Here is an 18,279-nt window from a genome sequence, read left to right on the forward strand (position 1 = left end):
AAGCTAGGGCTTATTTACTGTTACCACAAGTGGCTTAGGGAAATGTGCACCGGCCATAGGTACATACATAACTCTGTGGCGCGCGGTTGTGGGGGGGATGATGGGGACAGGAGGAGGGGGAGGAAAAGACGGATGCGGATCGCTTCTTGAAACGGGGGCGTTGGCTGTCAGCAGTGCGGAACAAAAAGAAACCCAAGAAACAACAGAAAACGGAGATAGAACAAACGACATGCAAAGTTTAACGGGCACCACCCCGTGCAAGACAATACGGAGTACCCCGTAGGGTAGAAAGAAAATTTAGATTGGATCCATTTCGATTCTACAGTATTTGACAAATTCGGATTCGGATTGTGTAAGAGCCGCCATGGAGTAGAGTTTACCAAATTCGCGAAGTCGGGACTGGAAACCCCCTCCCCCTTTTGCCTAGCTTGGATTAGGCGGGTGATGTGATGAGGGCTCGCTGCACTTGACCAACTAAAACGCAATAGCGTATCTTGGGAAGTTGGAACTGGTGCATTACTTGTGCAGAGGATTACGATTACTCTTTTCGGGGTACGGATACAGCGCACGACTTGGACACAATAGGTAGGTGGTTACTCATTCTAACTCTAGTGCGCATGGGCATGACAGGGCAGACAGTAGTGTGGGTTGTACGAGTTGTTGGTTATTGGGGCCAGTACGAAGTACGAGTATGCTAGCTACGTTTTCTGTCAGATCGAGACTGCCACGCGGTGGTGGGGTTACACTCGTCGCTGGCCCCCAATTACTCCTATATAGACCGATGTATGTACAGTACATACTTGAGATAATGACTGAGAATATTCGGAAACACCAACGGAGAGGTGTCTCATAGACCAATGGAGAGGATAAAGAGCCTCGTTCCAGATCCCTGTCAGTGGTGTTGCGAATTTGGGGGCCGTCTTGTCTTATTCCGTCCTGTTTTGGCTTTGCAAGCGATCGCCAAGTATGAGTCTGAGACACTACGAGCCTATTTTGGAGAAGAGCCAAAAAAGGGGGGGGTGAAGACCCAAGGCAGAGTCACCGGGGAGTGTAGCGCATTTCCCGCAGATTCCGAGAAGACTACGAACCCCACAATGCAAAGGTGATATGAGTCTGGCCCCCACATTCATACTCCAGGGCTAGCCATGGGTGTATTTATTACTCCAAGCACATGGACAAAGAACAATCAATATCTGGCGCCGGGGCGGGGCAATATACATACATCAAGAAAGAAACAAAGAGAATACGGTTTCCCGCTTCCTTCTCGTAATCGGTGCCAATAACAACGTATGCTCCGTAGCCACAGTATGTACTATCACAGGGGGATCCCTGGCACAAACCCTGTCAATGCCCTTATCCTGGTTCTGCCCTGTCCTGCCCGGTGGTGATCACCCACCATTTTGGTTATCCTTGTGCATTTCTGTTTTTAGAACACCCCTCACCACCCACCATTTGTCGCCGCAACCACATGGATGACAGGGACCGGCGCCTACAGATAAAACATACATAGAAGGGTCACTGCCATAGGGCTTAGACTTACATAGATCTACTATTCCAGACGGAGTACATCCAAAGAAGATCACATCCCGACGATAGAAATAGAATCATGGAGAGACATGACATGGCCCCTACATTGCATGTATTACAAGCGGTACAAACCAGATACAGACTCGCAAATTGGGATGTCGTCCCAATCTGGTCAATGCGACAACACGCCTGTTGAGGCCAGACTCTGGTCCATGCTCGAGACTGGATGATCTGCGCACCCGAGTTGCAGTAGAATGGTCCACCCTCATTGTTTCAATTTCAAATGGCCCAGGGTTTGGCTGGGTTCGGGTAAGGCAAACTCGTCTGATTGCACGGAAAGGGAGATTAGCAGCGACTAGTTTCCTCTATTTCTCCGGGAAGCTTTCGTGGGAATTAAAGGTTCTTACGTATTAGGGATGATGGACTTTGGTCTCAGCCTTGTCGAGCCGTGTTGAGAAGGAAGTGGGGAAAGGGAGAGATGGGATGGCCTCATGGGAGGGAAAATACGGAGTAGGGTCAATCAGGTCAGGAGGATAAAGTAGGGTTGCGAACCGATTGCCGACGCGGGAGCTGTTCCACGGGTTGCCTTGGGGCGGTTGTGGTTACCCCGATTACTGTTTTAGGCATTGTGTTTTTTTTAGTGCACTGTCTGAGCTGGGATTAGGCTGGGGTTAGGCTGGGGTAGGAGAGGATATTTGGGCAATTGGGGTATTATCTGAGCTAGGCATTTTGAACCATGGGATGGTTTATGGCCGGACTTATCCCGGTGATTTACTCTGTACTACCCAGAGAGATAAGTGTTGATTTACCCTATGGGGAAATTAGTTTGTCGATGGCGGAATCAACGGAGGTGAGCCGATGCAAACTTTTGGTTTTTTTTATTGCTTTTCCTCATCTTCTGGAATCGCTAAAGACTCCCCTTAAAAAGAGGTCTCAACTCAAAACACGTGTGATGGATAGGAATAGTCATCTTGCATGCTTTGCCTGACTGTGGCTATGTCATGAGCTTGGCCGACCCAACCGTGCGGCACCGGAAATTGATTGAATTACACAACTTGGGATCCGCCAGATTTCGCAGGCTCGGAGTCGCCGTGGGTGAGATGCGCAGAGCAAGGGACCGCGCCACAATGAGTATCCACACCCGTTTTGGGCCAGAGTCTATACGGATTACAGTACGGAGTACGGAGAGTAGGGTTGATGACATCCCGGGGCAGTGGTCCTGGCTTATTTGTGGGGTGGTACCCTAATCATCCTGAGTTTAGCGAGCAGCCCTATCAACGATCGGGGAGGCCGTTCACCTATTCAAAACATTGGGAATTGGTTTGGGGGCTAAAAAGTGGTGCCAGCAGGGTGAGCGACCGGAAACCTAGATGGTAGGTAGTAGTACTATGTACGAGTAGTTCCAATGGCGTGGGGGCTTATTGGGTCGCTGCTGCCGTCTCATCACAAGGGTTGTGCAGGGGTTGCAGGACCCGAGATCCATATTCTCGGTGTTGACTGGCGGGTGGTCAGGGAGTCAAGGTTCATCAGGCTTGCGTTTCAGAGAAGCGAGATCCGTTATTCGTGGTTACTCGTACGCCGTTTGGCCTGGCCTGGCCTGGCCTGGCCCTTTCGGGCTGTTCGATGATGATGATTGCATTGCATGAGGGACCTGACAGCGAACTGACAGTTCCGACAGGACCAGTGATGTATCCCAATGGAGGGTTCAACACTGCCACGGGCGATCCATCATTGACGTGGACCCCGTGCAGGCCGTAGGGCGAAGCCAAGCCCAAACCCGCGCGCTCGTACCATCTCCCTATTGGGTGTAGCCTGGCAGTAGTGAACCCCCTGTACGGAAGGATGCATTTTTTATACATGGGTCCGTCCGCTGTAGGGCAGTAATACGCGTGCCGAATGAGGTCATGTCGGGATCGCCGACCCCAGCGGTGAACGAAATCCCTGCTGCGCCTCAATTCTGCTTGGAGGCCCACTGAGGGAGACACAGAGAACCAATAGGGGATTAGTGCCTGTTGTGCGAGTACGATTAATTGGCCAATTCTGTGGCTAGGGCCAGGACCGTGGCTGTCGCCGAGAGAGTCGGGGCCTCTCGCTCACCGACCGGTGGCAGGTCGTCTGGTTCGTGACGGCTACTCCGGGCCGTAGTATCTCATGTCTCCTCTTAGGGCTGTGAGGGCAGGGCGGGATTGGATGGGCGGTCTTTTCCGGATCAGTGGCTTAGGTATTGTCGGGGAATACTGCAGAATCACGGTTGAAGGCAGGAAAGAGGGCTTGGTTTGTTATACCACCTCGCCCCGTAAGGTGTGTACTGCATAGCCTAGGTATGCAGGGAGCTCTGTTTCCGTTTTCTTGTCTGGATATCACGGAATTAGAGAATCAGACCAGAGTTTGATGGGATCCAGTACCGAGGGTACGTTTAATACTCGTACCTAAGCTAACTACGGAGTACACCACTCACTACATGGTCGGTAGACATAATCGGTAGACATCGAGTATCAGTATCAGCATCAGCATCAGCATGTGAACGCGAATGGGAGTGAATGTCATACCCATACTCGTACCCCCTTTTCTCCACCCAAACCAACCCCAATCCTAACCCTGGCCATTACGAGTATGTAGTTGCAACCCTGAGAATACGGGGGACGGCCCAAATGGCAACGAACGCATGCGGCTCTCACCAGGGGAGAGAGAGGGAGAGAGGATCGGATCACATTGCCTGGACCGAGGGATCGTCACTTGAGGGGGGACGAAGGGGAATAGCGGATAGAGTGGAGGTCCGCGGCGGTATCGAGCGATGCCAATCAATCAACAAAGAGGGCGCGATCGTCCGTCCCGAGCGGGTGGACGCAACACGATTTGACTGCCAGATCGTGAATGGGGGAATTTGAGTGGGTGAACCGGGTGCAGAAGAACCCCACTACGTGTTTCTTGGAGCGATGGCGGTTCGGCGCTGTGATTTGTTTGTGGTTGGGGGAGTCTAGTGGACTTGACGAGTCGACCCGGGGTGACGGGTTTTGCTCATAGCCAACGATTAGGTCGGTCCTCGTACAGATTTGGTACCCTGGTTGAATTGGCGACTTTCTTTGCCTGGGGCATGTAACGCTGACGGATCGACAATGCGCTGTATGAAGTAGAGGATAGAGGACGCGAATATTCTACCATCTGTGTGGAGCACGAGTATCTGTACTCCGTAGTATGTGTGCGAATACGGGATGGCAGGAGATCACATATCCACTCTGACAAATCGACATACTTAAGTCTTACGCTTAGTTTACTGAGCCATCCACAAGTACACACAAAGTACACGGACTCGCCGATGCCTAAAAAATGAGGATGGAGCCGACGATCAACACGTATGCATGCTGTATGTACAGAGTATCCTCCTCTTTCCTCTACTCTCCTCTCTCTTCACTCCTCTACCCCGTACTATGACCGCATGAATAATTATCTATGGACGCCTAAGGAGGCGGAGCTGGACTTGAGTGCTAGCTGCTACCTTGGGCTATTAGTATTTGTCCCCCAGTACTAGGACGGATACACTGTAGTATCCGCATACTCATACTCATACTCATACATACCTAAAGTAAACCTTGGAACTAACTACTGCACGCACCGAGCAACACGAACTGCTGCGCCTGCTCTGGTTCGCGTATTGTCATTTTACACACGTCATACGCCTGATCTTCTGTTTTCTTTCCCTTTTTGTTTTTTTATTTTTATTTTCTATTTTCTCTTTTCCTTTTTGGATTATTGCTGTATTATTTTATTCCTTTTCGAATATTGCATATTATATTTTATAATTGTAATAATATTTCTATTTTATTATTATTATTATTATTCCATCCATTATTTTCTTTTTATTTTAATTTCCTCAGATAATCCATTTGATCATAGATCCCATCGTTCACTTCGACTTTATAATACTCTACTCTTTCCCTCTTTCCCCCCGGCCGCCAACATTGATGATCTTCATGTCAAACTTCCCCATCACCACGCAAGGAGTGCCTTCATGAATCCCTGATCCTGCTCAACACTCTCCCCCCTCCTCCCCCTCCCTTGCCTACTCATTCATCATTGCACGTTGCTTTTCCTCCGAGTTGGCACGTTAATCTGGCCGAGCCGCAATTCTAACTTTATCCTGGTATTGTCCCATTCCCACTGCACTGGCAGCTTTGCATTACCTTTCCACCATACTGACCGGTCTGCGATATAGAGTCTCGACTCACCAGAGCTCCGCTCCAATTGCGCTCGCTGAATCCAAATCCAAATCAAAAATGCTCGCTGTTGATTCTCATTCTCGTTTCAAGCCCTCCTACTTCCAGTCTATGCCAATGGACCCCGGCATGGTTGATATGTTCTCCTTCCCCATGGACGGCATGCCCTACCAGCACCAGCACCACCAACATCATCAACACCACCACCAACAAACCCAGCCTGATTTCCGCCTGGCATACCTCGATGGTCCCATCTATGAGGACCTCCAGCAACACCAGTTCCCTTCGATGCCTACCACGCCTCCCTCAATCTCCACTAGCCAGTCTGAGCCCCAAATCCCCACCGGTTCAACTGCCTCGGGACCTTCCATTGCCAGTGCTCCCTCCTCCGTCATCAGTTCTCCATACTCCGGCGCTCAACAAGTCTTCCAAGATAATTGGGTGAACACCAACCACGGCCTGGGCTTGCCTGCTGCTGTCATGGGTGATCTCTTCTCCTCTCACGATTATATGGGACAGGTGGAGATGGATGGATTGTACCAGGAGAAATTCCCCGATCCTTTTGTTGGTATGTGGCGCATATCTGACTTTAATCTTTATACTTATCAAACCATGGGACAACTTGAACGCTGACACATTCCATTCCTACCAGATCCCTCTCTCATCCAACCAGTCCACCCGGGCCCCAACTTCACTCCTACCATCTCCTACCCCGAGAACCCTGCCACCTATTCCAACATCCCCCACAATTTCCCACACTCGCCCGCAACCTCCCCAATCCCCTACAGCGACAATGTCGACCACCAAGGCTCGCCCCTCCAGGGAGCGGGTGCCTCCCTCACTATGCCAGGTCCCCACTCGCGCCCTGTCTCCGTCTACGACCGCCGCTCCTCCGTCTCCTCGATTCACTCCCGTCGCTCCCAACAAAGCCCCGCCCTCAGCAGTGTCGAAGCCGATGACGAGGTCAAGGAAAAAGGCCGTTGCCCCTTCCCCGAATGCGGTCGCGTCTTCAAGGATCTCAAAGCCCACATGCTCACCCACCAGTCCGAGCGCCCCGAGAAATGCCCCATCATGACCTGCGAATACCACACCAAGGGCTTCGCACGCAAATATGACAAGAACCGCCACACTCTCACTCACTACAAGGGCACAATGGTTTGCGGCTTCTGCCCAGGACCCGGCTCCCCCGCGGAAAAGAGCTTCAACCGCGCCGATGTCTTCAAGCGCCACTTGACTTCCGTCCACGGCGTCGAGCAAACTCCTCCCAACTGCCGCAAGCGCAGCCCCAACGGCTCTTCCAAGAAGGGAACAAATTACAGCCCCGACGCCACCGGCAAGTGCTCCACCTGTTCCGTATTGTTCAGCAATGCGCAGGAGTTCTACGAGCATCTGGACGACTGTGTCCTGCGCGTTGTGCAGCAGGAAGAACCCTCCGAGGCAATCAACCAACAGCGACTGGCCGAAGTCGCCGCCGACGAAGAGGTTCAGAAGACGATGGAAAAGCACCAATTGCTTGACGCGGCTGGCCCGCGCGAAGATGATAACGACTCTCATGACGAAGATGACCTAAATGACCTCTGGCGCACCCGCCTCTCCTCCAACAACCACAGATCCTCTAAATCCTCTTCCAACTCATCACGCCCCATCATCGGCTCCGCCAACGCTGTCTCCAAAAATACTGCCAAGCCCCGCGCCGTCACCCGTCGCCGCAATAACCGCGGCAACTACCCGCAATCCTGGGGCTGCCCGAATAGCAGTATGAAGACAAAGAAGCGGGTCCTCTGCGTCTTTGACGGTCAGCGTCGCCTGTGGAAGGACGAGATGATGTTGAACAATGACTTCGAGGTCCGTCTTCAACTTCCCGGTGGCGCGGGTGATGGTACCCATCGCGATGCATATGTTACCGATCTCGATGTCGAGACCATGAAGCGCGCGGAGGGTGTCCTCAATGCGACAGATGCCGAGCGTGGCCCCTGGATGGATGGCCCTGCACCTCATCTAATGGGCCAACCTGCCATGCTCTTGCCTGAGCTGGGTAGACAGGATGATGAGATTTCTATCAACGAACTCATGGCCTGAACATGAATCACCTTCTTATCCTCTTCTTCTTCCTTCCCCTTCTTTCCCCACCCTCTTGGCTTCGCTCTGTCTAGCCTAGAATAGCAGGGTATAGTCGGCTTGTATTCTTTCTTCCTTTTCATGTTCTATAGCAGTGGCGTCTTGAGTCGTTTTCAGCGTGCTATCATCGAAATACCGCTGTGATATCTTTGGGTTCTGATTGTGATTGTGATACCTCACAGGATTGGTCCTGGATGTTCTTTTTTTTATTCCTTTTTCTCTCTTATTGTTGTCATGAGTCTCCTTTGTCTCTCTGTCTCTCCTATAGCTTTTCAGCTCGGCTCGGCTCTCACCTTCTACTCAGTTTTATCAAGGTCTCTTCCGCTGGTCGGGGAGCCAAAATACGAAACGATTTAATGCGATCTCTATGAACTTAAGAATCACTGTTACAAAATCATATGATATAACTACGACTAACAATATCGCATTGCAGCCTAAGTAGCCGCGGTATATGCGCCTGAATAATTGGCAACGACGCAAAACTGGCAGATTAGTATTCTGCATCTTCCTCAAACCGGGACCCTTCTCGTCCTCTGCACCTGGCTGGATTGTAACAGTAAAGTTATCTATCATTTCTGCTTGTTATAAGCAACGAACCATAGCTCCTAACCTAGCAAAGTCTACTCTTGTGTTGATTTGTAATATAATTAGTAGTAATAAGCTAAGTAGCTCGGAGATAGCTGCAGCTGCAGGCTACAGCGAGTACGCTATTACCAAGATTAAGTCTAACCTAAGACTATTCGGTAGTGTTAAAGCTCCCCCTATTAAAGCTAGACGGCCACAGAGCATCACTCCGATTATGCTAGAAACTCTAGATTATTATTTACTCTAAAAACCGGTTTTATACCTTTATGCGATAGAGCTTTTCCTTCTCGATGAATTTGGTGTATCTGTACCAAAGTCTACGATCAGTAATACCCTATATCGTATAGGGTGGTCTAAGAAGACAGCTCGGCAGAAAGCAAAAGAGCACAACCCAGATTTACACAATAATTACTGTTACCTTATCTCAGAATTTAGTTCATACCACCTTATCTACATAGATGAATCTAGGTGTAATAAGTAAATAGGGATCAGAAGAACTGGCTGGTCTCCCCTCAGTATAACGCCCGTACATGTATCAAAATTCCATTACAATTAACGGTATTAGATTCTCCCTGTATATATATAAGACAGGATTCTACTTTCTCGTATTTTCTAGGGAGCAACAGATACTTTATTCTTTGAAGATTTCATTAAAGAACTCCTCCACCACTGTAGAAAGTACCTCAAGCCTAAATCAGTTCTCGTTATAGACAATGTATCCTTCATCGTTCCGAGAGAATCAAGCAACTGTGCTTTGATAAGGAAGTCAAATTAATCTATTTAACTCTATACTCCCCCGACTTAAACCCAATTTAAGAGTTCTTTGCGGAGCTAAAAGCCTTCATTCGGCGCAATTGGCAGTCTTGCACCGAATATCCAGATCAAGGGTTCGATTACTTCCTCGGCTGGTGTATTGACAAAATCGGAGCAAAAAGGCAGAGCGCAAGACGTCATTTCAAAAACGCAGGTATTAATACTGAAGATCTGTAGTAAAACAGTTCACAAAAGAAGTACTCATTTGGGTTCTAATTAATACCTTACATACAGCCGTGTGCAAGCCAGCTTTGCCGTTCAACACCCTTCTCTTAAGTCTTAGCTCCACTTCTAAAACTCTAGTCTGGAGATTGAGAGCTTTTAGTGAAGTACAGTGTATATATATTACAGTACTATGCGTGGAATTTTGGATGTAGCCGCTGACCTAGTCATCCAGATCTGCGGCAAACCACAATGTAATACAGCGTATAAGATTTGGACACTCGTGAAACCTGATGGCAGATCCCATTAGTACTGTAGGGTCATGATTCCTTTTTTCCCCACGCCCTTCTTCTACAGAGGAATGAGGATACAGAAGGAATAAAAGTGAAAATCATCGACACTTGCTATTACACGAAGTCGTAGAAAAGGAACCTGCCCTGATGGGTGTCCCAAGACAAGTAAATCCCTATTAATGGTGAAACAAGGAGGCCGATAGTTAGGAGGAAGCCATAGTACATTTCCACCGTTCAGGTTTATCCATTGTCTGTCCTCAATGAAGATCGCTATATGCCTATACCTCTCAATTTCCAGGAAATTTGTGTAATACTTCGAGAATAATTTTCGCATCTCGATACTCATCTATTCTAGCCTCGAGCCGTACCAATGTGTGACTTCCTCAGGCATATAACTCACCACTCGCTTTGCTTGCTGCCGTGAAGATAGGGAAGCAAAATTGACTCTCTCTCTGGGAGGTGGGTCACAGAGGATGGACTTTTCGAACAACGCATTTCAGTTAGAGACATCTTCCATTGAGAGCTTGATTTATAATGAATCAATTCTGATTTCCAAGACACAGTATAATACTTGGCGATCATCTAAGATATAACGGAAGTAAATGTTATCGCCGAGTGTCATCACGTAGTTACTATTCATCCGACTCCGGGAAGCCGTATACTGACCGCCCCGACTCCGAATGCGACACCATTCTGCTTTTCCCCCGAAGATTTTCGGGATTTTCGGGGTCGTACACGATTACATCATGAAGTATGCCGTCGCAGCGCCAGAGAGCTCCGCCTTTAAAAGGACATATGCCTCATCAGTTTGGTTCCATAATCAATCCCAATCATCTATCTCTATTCAGATCTTCGTTATTTACTCACTGCAATGTCTCCGCCAACCAAGGTCACCTTTCCATCTTTCCTGCTGCAGGTCAGCGGCGAGCTCTATGCTCCCGTTGCCGGCTCCCCTGATCGCAAGGGTGCTGCCGTTGTGATCAGTCACCCTATGACCGGTGTCAAAGAGCAAACCTCTGCAGACCATGCTCGATTGCTTTCTAAGGCTGGTTTTTATGCTCTCACGTTCGACGCGGGGTTCCAGGGCGAAAGCACCGGTCAGCCGCGTGGCCTTGAAGACCCTCATCAGAGAGTAGAGGACAATAAGGCTGCTGTGAGCTACCTGACCACTCTTGAGGGCAAGGTTGACCCTAGCCGTATTGGTGTCCTCGGAATTTGCGCTTCGGGTGGTTATACGTCCTATGCCGCGCAGAGTGACTCGCGAATCAAGGCCCTGGCCACTGTTAGTGCCGCTTGCGTCGGTCGCATGACTCGCAATGGAGGTCTATACAAGGAGAATAACAAGGAACTCCCTGAGGCTATTGCTGGAGCTCTTCAAGCGGCCGGAGAATGGCGAAATAAGGAAGCTCGTGGACCTCATTCGGAAGCCCCGCCCATGTTCAGTACCGATCTTAAGCAGATCCCTGATGATGCCGACTCTTTCTTCAAGGATGCAGCCAATTACTACGGATCCAAGCGCGGAAATCATCCAAGATCGGACCAGAAAGTCCCTCCTTCCAGCTACGACCTCATGGTCAGCTACGACTCATTCAACTTCCAACACCTGATCTCTCCACGACCATTGCTAATGATCGCCGGAACCAACGCTCAGACTCTTCACTTCAGTGAAGACGCAATTACTGCAGCCCGTGAGCCCAAGGAGCTCTTCATTGTCGAAGGAAAGAACCATTTCGACCTCTATGACGATCTTGCGGTATCTGGCCCAAAGCTTGTGCAATTTTTCGGAAAGAACCTCTAAACTTTACGTCGAGGCCTAGTTGCAGGGATTAAAAGGAAGTTTGGATATGAAGGAAATTTGAATCTAGTTTATATTTAGTAACTCTACCTTGCAGTTCCCTTTCAACTTTGATGACAGTGACTACGTATTTGGAAAATAGAAGCGTGGATTAGAGTAGCAACCAGCCGAATAGTGGTACATAATTCTTTGTAGTGTTGTCTTTTAAATCACCGCCGAAAGCTATATGTGATCTATGGATATCTACCAAGTTCAGAGAACTTGTCATTAAGTTTAATTACTTTGCTTTTTGAAAGGTGGTTATCTCCGAATTACCGATAGAGAGTAACGATTAAAATAGAGAACTAATAAATGACTACGAGGTATCGAGAATAGTGCAAATGACACATTAGGGCCCTTCTTGAACTCGTTGAACATATCTAACTGTCAAATACAAGACCATTCTCCTTTATTTCGCAAACAATATGGCTGGGTCTGATATCTTAGAACTCCCGGCGACTCCTCGGGTCGCAAGGTTCCCCCACCGCATGTTTTCCCGAAGGTTCTTGGCAATGAAGATTTTTTGGCGAAGAACCATCCCGCACGAAGGAGATCAATGAAAGTCAGAACTAGTGTAATTAATGACCTGTTCGATCTAGCGGAATTAACTCATCCACTTTACCGGGGTTAAATCAGGGAGGTAACGGGATGATAACTTTGGTTGGTAACCAAAATTGCCTGCCCGAAAATCCCGAAGATTCGCGGGTCTGTATCGGAGAGAGAAAAGGTATATTTAAAAAGTCATGAATGCCATGAAGGAGCAAGGATTCATCAAACATCGGGATTTTATCTTCTTCTTCAGCACACAGCCTTCAATTGTACGAGCTTTCTCTTAGTCCGCCTCTAAAAAAAAGCTTGGATATGGAGTCGAGGTACGCCAAAGTTCATCAATCACCAAAGGGCCCAGGTGATGCACGTCCTACCGCGCTCCAAATTGTCAAAGACGCAGGCCGTGAAAACACCTTGGCCGGTAAAGTTATCCTGATCACAGGTTGCTCATCCGGCTTAGGCATCGAGACTGCACGCGCACTCTTCCAGACCGGAGCAACATTATACCTTACTGCTCGCGATCTAGAGAAGGCAAAGTCTGCATTGAGTGATCTAGTGGAAAGTCCGCGAGTTCATCTTTTGCACCTTGATTTGAACTCCCTGAAATCTGTGCATGCATGCGCTGTGGAGTTTCTGTCGCAGTCTGAAACTCTGAACATTCTGATCGAGAATGCTGGCGTGATGGCGTGCCCTGAAGGCAGAACAGCGGATGGATTTGAACTCCAGTTTGGAACAAACCATCTTGGCCACTTTTTGCTGTTTGATCTTCTCAAATCCCGTCTCCTCTCTTCATCTACCCCGAGTTTCAATTCTCGAGTTGTCATTGTTGCTTCCAGTGCCCACCGTGTCTCCTCCGTTCATTTCGACAATCTTAGTCTAGACGGCGAGTATGAGGCTTGGAAGGCCTATGGGCAGAGTAAAACTGCCAACATTTGGACAGCGAACGAAATCGAGAGAAGATACGGTGCTCAGGGTCTCCATGCTTTCAGCTTGCATCCTGGTGCCATAGCGACAGAGCTTCTTCGTCATATATCGGACGAACAGAAAGCCGACTGGGACAAGAATGAGTTTCTGGCAAGCTATTGGAAAAGCCCTGAGCAAGGCGCTGCAACTAGTGTTTGGGGAGCAGTTGCACGGGAATTGGAAGGTACTGGAGGCAAATACTTGGATGACTGTCAAATTGCACCTCCGGCCGACCCGTCAAAGCGACATGGACCCGGGTATGCGGCATGGGCATATAGCCCTGAAATGGAGACGAAACTGTGGGCCAAAACACTGGACCTGCTTTATGTGCAATGAATAACCTTATTCGTCGGCACCGCTGGTCTGACATACAACGCAGTCTGCCAAGGAATCAGCCTTTCACTACAGCCGAAGCCTTCTGCAAAACACTATTACGACCGGAAAAATCTCCATGCTTGCTTGCTTGGTTTTTTTTAAGATTTTAGTGTTCTGGTGAAGGTGATAGAGTACTTTTCCTGTCGGGATTTACTTCAATTTCCAATCCAGATTCACATTCATTTAGATCTTCTAGGTTTTTAACAACCCCTCGTCTCTCGTCAAATCCGTGTGACTCAGCTTTGCATTATTTTTTATGCACTAATGGGTCAAATGTCTTCATCAAATACGCTTGATTATATTGTATTCTGTCGTCCAATAGCTAGATTAATCCTCATATGATGTGTGTCAATCATGCGACTCAGTGTCTATCTCCATATGATGAGAGATGGTCTCGAAGTGGTGCTCTAAATATCTTATCAGGAAAATCCATGTTTTGTAGCACTAGCCCATCAACTCTCTTTTGTCTTGTTGGCAAATGAGCTCACGCAATGGCATTACACGAGAGAGATGTTCGACGAAAGCACCGACGGGGAAAAATCTTTTGTGGTTGAAATACGGGGTGATAAGTTGTTCGTAAAGATGACAGTGTTGGGACCTGACTGCATTGGAGAAATGCGGTGACCGATATTCGTCACAAACGACGACGAACGACTGTCTTCAATGAGTGCAATGTGACAATTAGTACTCCACAACATCCTCAATGGTAAACCTAGGCTCTTAGGGACGGTGAGTATCTTGGAGGGTACGTTATTGAGGGTTGCAGACCTTGAATGCCACTGTCAAATCTGTGATAAAGGTGAAATGAAAGATTGCGAAACAAACTTGACCTCAATTCTAGACTAGAAAAACCTTGTAGGCGAGAGCTGCTCTCTAATTAGTATCTATTGTAACGCCTAAAGAGGTTACATTTACTCTTCAATTTCATTTATATCTTGGTTTCGCGTTACCCAGCGGGCAAAATCACTAACAAATCGTCGGGCGGCCCCTGCTTTGACGCTGTTTTTGACAAAGAAATCCGCATCTTGATCATCGTGGATTTGTTTGAGATCCAGAAAATTTTCAAGGGCTACATCGCGGGCTTTCTGGATATTGACCCTGAAGATACGAATTTGTTTGCTACTAGTACTTTTCCAGGTAGATAATTGGCGAAAGTGGTCTACTTTTTCGTTGTTCAACTACTGGTAACATAACTGTTAAATAAGGAGTTTTATGATGGAAGAGCACTGATCAGGTTACATAGTTATATAGATAGAATAACTTCATAGTTTGACAATATACTAGAGCTTAATAACTAGTAGTAGTTATCAACTAGTACGTGCAGTACCCTAGCATTCCCAACTGGGTACTACATAGTAGCCGCACCACCACCACCACCACCACCACCACCACCACCACCACGCCGCCTTCTACCACACTGAAGACAATCACACCCACCAACAGCAAGATCAAGCGAATCCCACTTCTCCCCAAGAACCCGAAACGCCTCCTCGGCAGCCTCACCACCCTTCATACTAGGCCGCACCCAGTTGAGCTCCAAACAAGCAGACCCCTCATCACAATGCCGCGCCGTCTTATCAACCCTATCATCATGAGCATTCAACGTGAGTCTACCAACCTGCGAACTGAGGTACGCCGTCATAAGCACGGCGCGAGAAACCATCCTATCGGTTTCGGTCAGTGCGGCGCTCAGGGCAGTCATGACTTTCTTCAGAAGTTTGCAGCGTTTCTTGAGGCAGGATGGTATGTCGGCTCCTTCGGTTGCTTGCGCTTTGACGGCGTGCTCGTGCATGGTGTCTAGGTCGTCTGTGCACGCGAGGAGGACTTTGGCTAGGTTGTACCTGTCGCTGGATGGGGCTTCTAGGGTGCTGCTGAGATCTTCTAGGTCTTTGTAGAGGTTGAAGCGGGTCTTTTCGAATTCGTTGTGGTGGTACTTTGAGCCGGACATGGTGGGTGGATGAGTGGGTGGATAGGTAACTGATTGAATGGAATGCAATGCAATGTAATGTAGTGTAATAATATGCGAAACTAATGTAGGTGGAATGCTTTTGATGCTTGAGATCTCTGTACTAAGACTGCTGCTGGCTGTTCTGGTTCGATTGATGGGGGTATTTCTCGAGTATTTATGTCTTCGACTCGAGGTCTAAAGGGTTGTTTCTTCGTAGTACTAGTATTCGAGATCCGAATATAGTCTATAAATTTGAACAAAGGAGTTTTAGAATTACAGTGTCGAGGTAAAGCGATTGACTTGAAACTACTTCTTTTCTTTCAACCAGGTGGTCCTGGTAAGAATGAACTTTGTCCCTTCCGTGAAACATCACTCCACCCCTCCCTGGATACTACAATGTGAATAGTACTGTACTGGTACGAGCCGCGGACTCTTTGAGTGGCATTGTTTACCGGTCAAAGATTAAAGGCAGTATTGTGCGTTTTGTGTGTGAAGAGCTTAAAATAGGGACTCATTGTTTGGGGTCGAATAAAATGTGTTTGGAAACGGCAGTACCCCTGAACTCTTTGTGCTGTGCCCGAGGGGTAAAGAAAGTTTGTAACAAGCTACGATCCATGGATAGCAGCTATTTTTGGCTGGATCAATACTAGAATTTCTATATCGGTATCCTTTTCACGTTTGGTACTCGATGATTGCCTCATTGATCGACACTTGACGTTCTTGATTCACAGATTAGCGTAGAGGTTCGGGGCTTTGATAAAATGTACATGGTTCTTTTAAAAATAGGTTTAGACACATTGGATGCTATGAGTTCAATGTTTTGTAAGAATTGATGTTGGCAAGTTTGCTTTGGGAAACCCCTTGTATAATCCTGTCAAACTGTCCATCTACATGTGTCAGTCTTTCCTTCCAACTGAAATAGTTCATCAAGGTAGATGTAATCATTTTCACGCCTTTTTAAGAGCTACCCGGGCCTTTGTTGCAGTCATCTATCTTGATACTGGAAATGGTACATACTACAACTTGAACTAGTGATCAGCTAATCCTCTTTGATGCCCGAACCAAGCTTGACTCGTGACAAGGGTAGTATGATATATTGGCTAATGGCCCATTGTAGAACGCAATAGTCGTTTATTGGAGCTTGGAAATGTCATTCTTTTTAGCGATATACTAGTGGTTGGGTATTGCGGCATCGAGAACCCCGCCCTTGTACCCCGGATTATGGGAAGGCCGTGACACGATCGTGTGAATGGCCAATATACTCACAGAGATAAGAAATATTATATTTATCTCAAAATTTCGGTTATTGCGGCAATAGAGATCTATGTCATATATATCATGTTTTATCACTCTACTAACACACATGATAATTACCTCGGACTATGGAGGAACCTGCCGGTCCCACCCTCAAACCCCACGAGGTGAATACCCGGGACCGTTAAAAGCCCCAAAAACCAGGGGAGCCCGTGAAACCAAAACGTATTTGATCCACTTACCGCAGCTTTGCTCTTGCCTTATTAGTTTGAGTCCTTTGCCATCGTTAACTACTATTGATAAACTTCGTTTCCTCACTTCTTTGCCTTATAGCTCTTCCAAGGGCTATTACCCATCAATCGAAGCACTTGAAGGCAACATGTTAATGCCCAGCGATTACCCCTGGGCAAAGTCCCCCCCTTATCGTATCAGCACCTATGGCAAAGGCCGCCACGCCAAAACTCGCAGTCGCTGTTTCAAAAGCTGGAGGTCTGGGATTCATTGCTGCGGGTTATCAAAGCGACTACCTTGAAGACCTGCTGGAAGAAGCCGAGAAGCTACTTCTCCAGGAAAGCACACCGGACATGAGAATAAAGACCGAGGCCGAGGACAAAGGGCCCAAGTTCCTGCCTATTGGTGTCGGATTCATAGCGTGGAGCGCATCCTTGGGAAAAGCGTTGCCCTGTTTCTCCAGATACTGCCCGGCAGCAGTGTGGTTATTTGCCCCAGCCAGGGGATTCAAAGACCTCATACCTTGGGCGGATCAGATTAGAAAGGCCACTGCGGGTAAGACCAGGATCTGGGTTCAGGTCGGCTGTGTGGCTGATGCGGTTGAGGTTGTCGAGGCTATTGGCCCTGATGTCATTGTCGTTCAGGGGGTTGATGCCGGTGGGCATGCTCTAGCCCAGGGGGCTAGTATTATCTCTCTTTTGCCGGAAATTAGTGACAAACTTCGGGAACTGCGCTCAGATCCTACGAGACGAATCGATCTGATTGCTGCTGGGGGTATCAGTGATAGTCGAGGTGTGCTTGCTGCCATGGCACTTGGTGCGCAGGGTTGTGTTCTAGGAACACGATTTCTTGCGAGCTATGAATGTTCCGTTACGGGTGGATATCAAGAAGCGATACTAGATGCTTCGGATGGAGGTATTAGCACAGTTCGAACGACCATCTATGACAAAGTTCGCGATATCCATGGTTGGCCACAAACCTACGATGGTCGCGGTCTAATTAACAAGACTTATGTTGACCATGTGGCCGGTCTCAGTGAGATTGAAAATGGGAGGCTTTATCGTGAGGAGCTTAATAGGGGAGATGGTGGCTACGGGACTGATGGGAGACTAACTACATATGCTGGCACTGGGGTTGGACTTATTAAGAAGGTCATTCCTGCAGGCGACATTGTCAAGTCATTGCACGAGGGTATAAATGCCGCACTGAACGGGAGGGGAAATATATCTAGACTTTGAGTTATGTTTATTCTATTGCCCATGAGAAGAGTTTTGATAAAGAGCCCCACGAGATGATCTTGATCTTAGTTCCGATCCCAGTGGTCGTGTACTCCGTAACAAAGAAACCCGCACAAGTTTTCAATTATACCGAAAAGTTCGAGTGCATTTCCCTGTGTTCGCCCTTCGGCAGGGG

At 48.0% G+C, this 18,279-nt stretch overlaps 5 protein-coding genes across 5 annotated transcripts; 4 read left to right on the forward strand and 1 right to left on the reverse strand.

Moving 5' to 3' along the window:
- Nucleotides 1-5,801: 5,801 nt before the first annotated feature.
- Nucleotides 5,802-7,820, forward strand: zfpA (uncharacterized protein; the record flags this gene model as incomplete). The annotated part of the gene is made up of 2 exons (XM_057270802.1): nt 5,802-6,309; nt 6,394-7,820. The coding sequence occupies 2 exons, from the start codon at nt 5,802-5,804 to the stop codon at nt 7,818-7,820; spliced, it is 1,935 nt and encodes a 644-aa protein (XP_057117976.1).
- Nucleotides 7,821-10,583: 2,763 nt separating this feature from the next.
- On the forward strand, nt 10,584-11,510 carry N7481_011584 (alpha/beta hydrolase; the record flags this gene model as incomplete). The annotated part of the gene is made up of 1 exon (XM_057270803.1): nt 10,584-11,510. The coding sequence occupies one exon, from the start codon at nt 10,584-10,586 to the stop codon at nt 11,508-11,510; it is 927 nt and encodes a 308-aa protein (XP_057117977.1).
- Nucleotides 11,511-12,407: 897 nt separating this feature from the next.
- N7481_011585 (dehydrogenase with different specificitie) lies at nt 12,408-13,394 on the forward strand (the record flags this gene model as incomplete). The annotated part of the gene is made up of 1 exon (XM_057270804.1): nt 12,408-13,394. The coding sequence occupies one exon, from the start codon at nt 12,408-12,410 to the stop codon at nt 13,392-13,394; it is 987 nt and encodes a 328-aa protein (XP_057117978.1).
- Nucleotides 13,395-14,781: 1,387 nt separating this feature from the next.
- Nucleotides 14,782-15,381, reverse strand: N7481_011586 (uncharacterized protein; the record flags this gene model as incomplete). The annotated part of the gene is made up of 1 exon (XM_057270805.1): nt 14,782-15,381. The coding sequence occupies one exon, from the start codon at nt 15,379-15,381 to the stop codon at nt 14,782-14,784; it is 600 nt and encodes a 199-aa protein (XP_057117979.1).
- A 1,691-nt stretch (nt 15,382-17,072) lies between these two features.
- On the forward strand, nt 17,073-18,104 carry N7481_011587 (nitronate monooxygenase; the record flags this gene model as incomplete). Its single annotated transcript, XM_057270806.1, has 1 exon — nt 17,073-18,104. One exon carries the CDS (start codon nt 17,073-17,075, stop codon nt 18,102-18,104), a length of 1,032 nt encoding a protein of 343 aa, XP_057117980.1.
- Between the last annotated feature and the right edge of the window lie 175 nt (nt 18,105-18,279).

The sequence above is a fragment of the Penicillium waksmanii genome (genome assembly GCF_028829765.1).
Source record: "Penicillium waksmanii strain IBT 27052 chromosome Unknown utg000009l:1.0-4314994.0:1.0-4318279.0, whole genome shotgun sequence".
Taxonomy (NCBI): domain Eukaryota; kingdom Fungi; phylum Ascomycota; class Eurotiomycetes; order Eurotiales; family Aspergillaceae; genus Penicillium; species Penicillium waksmanii.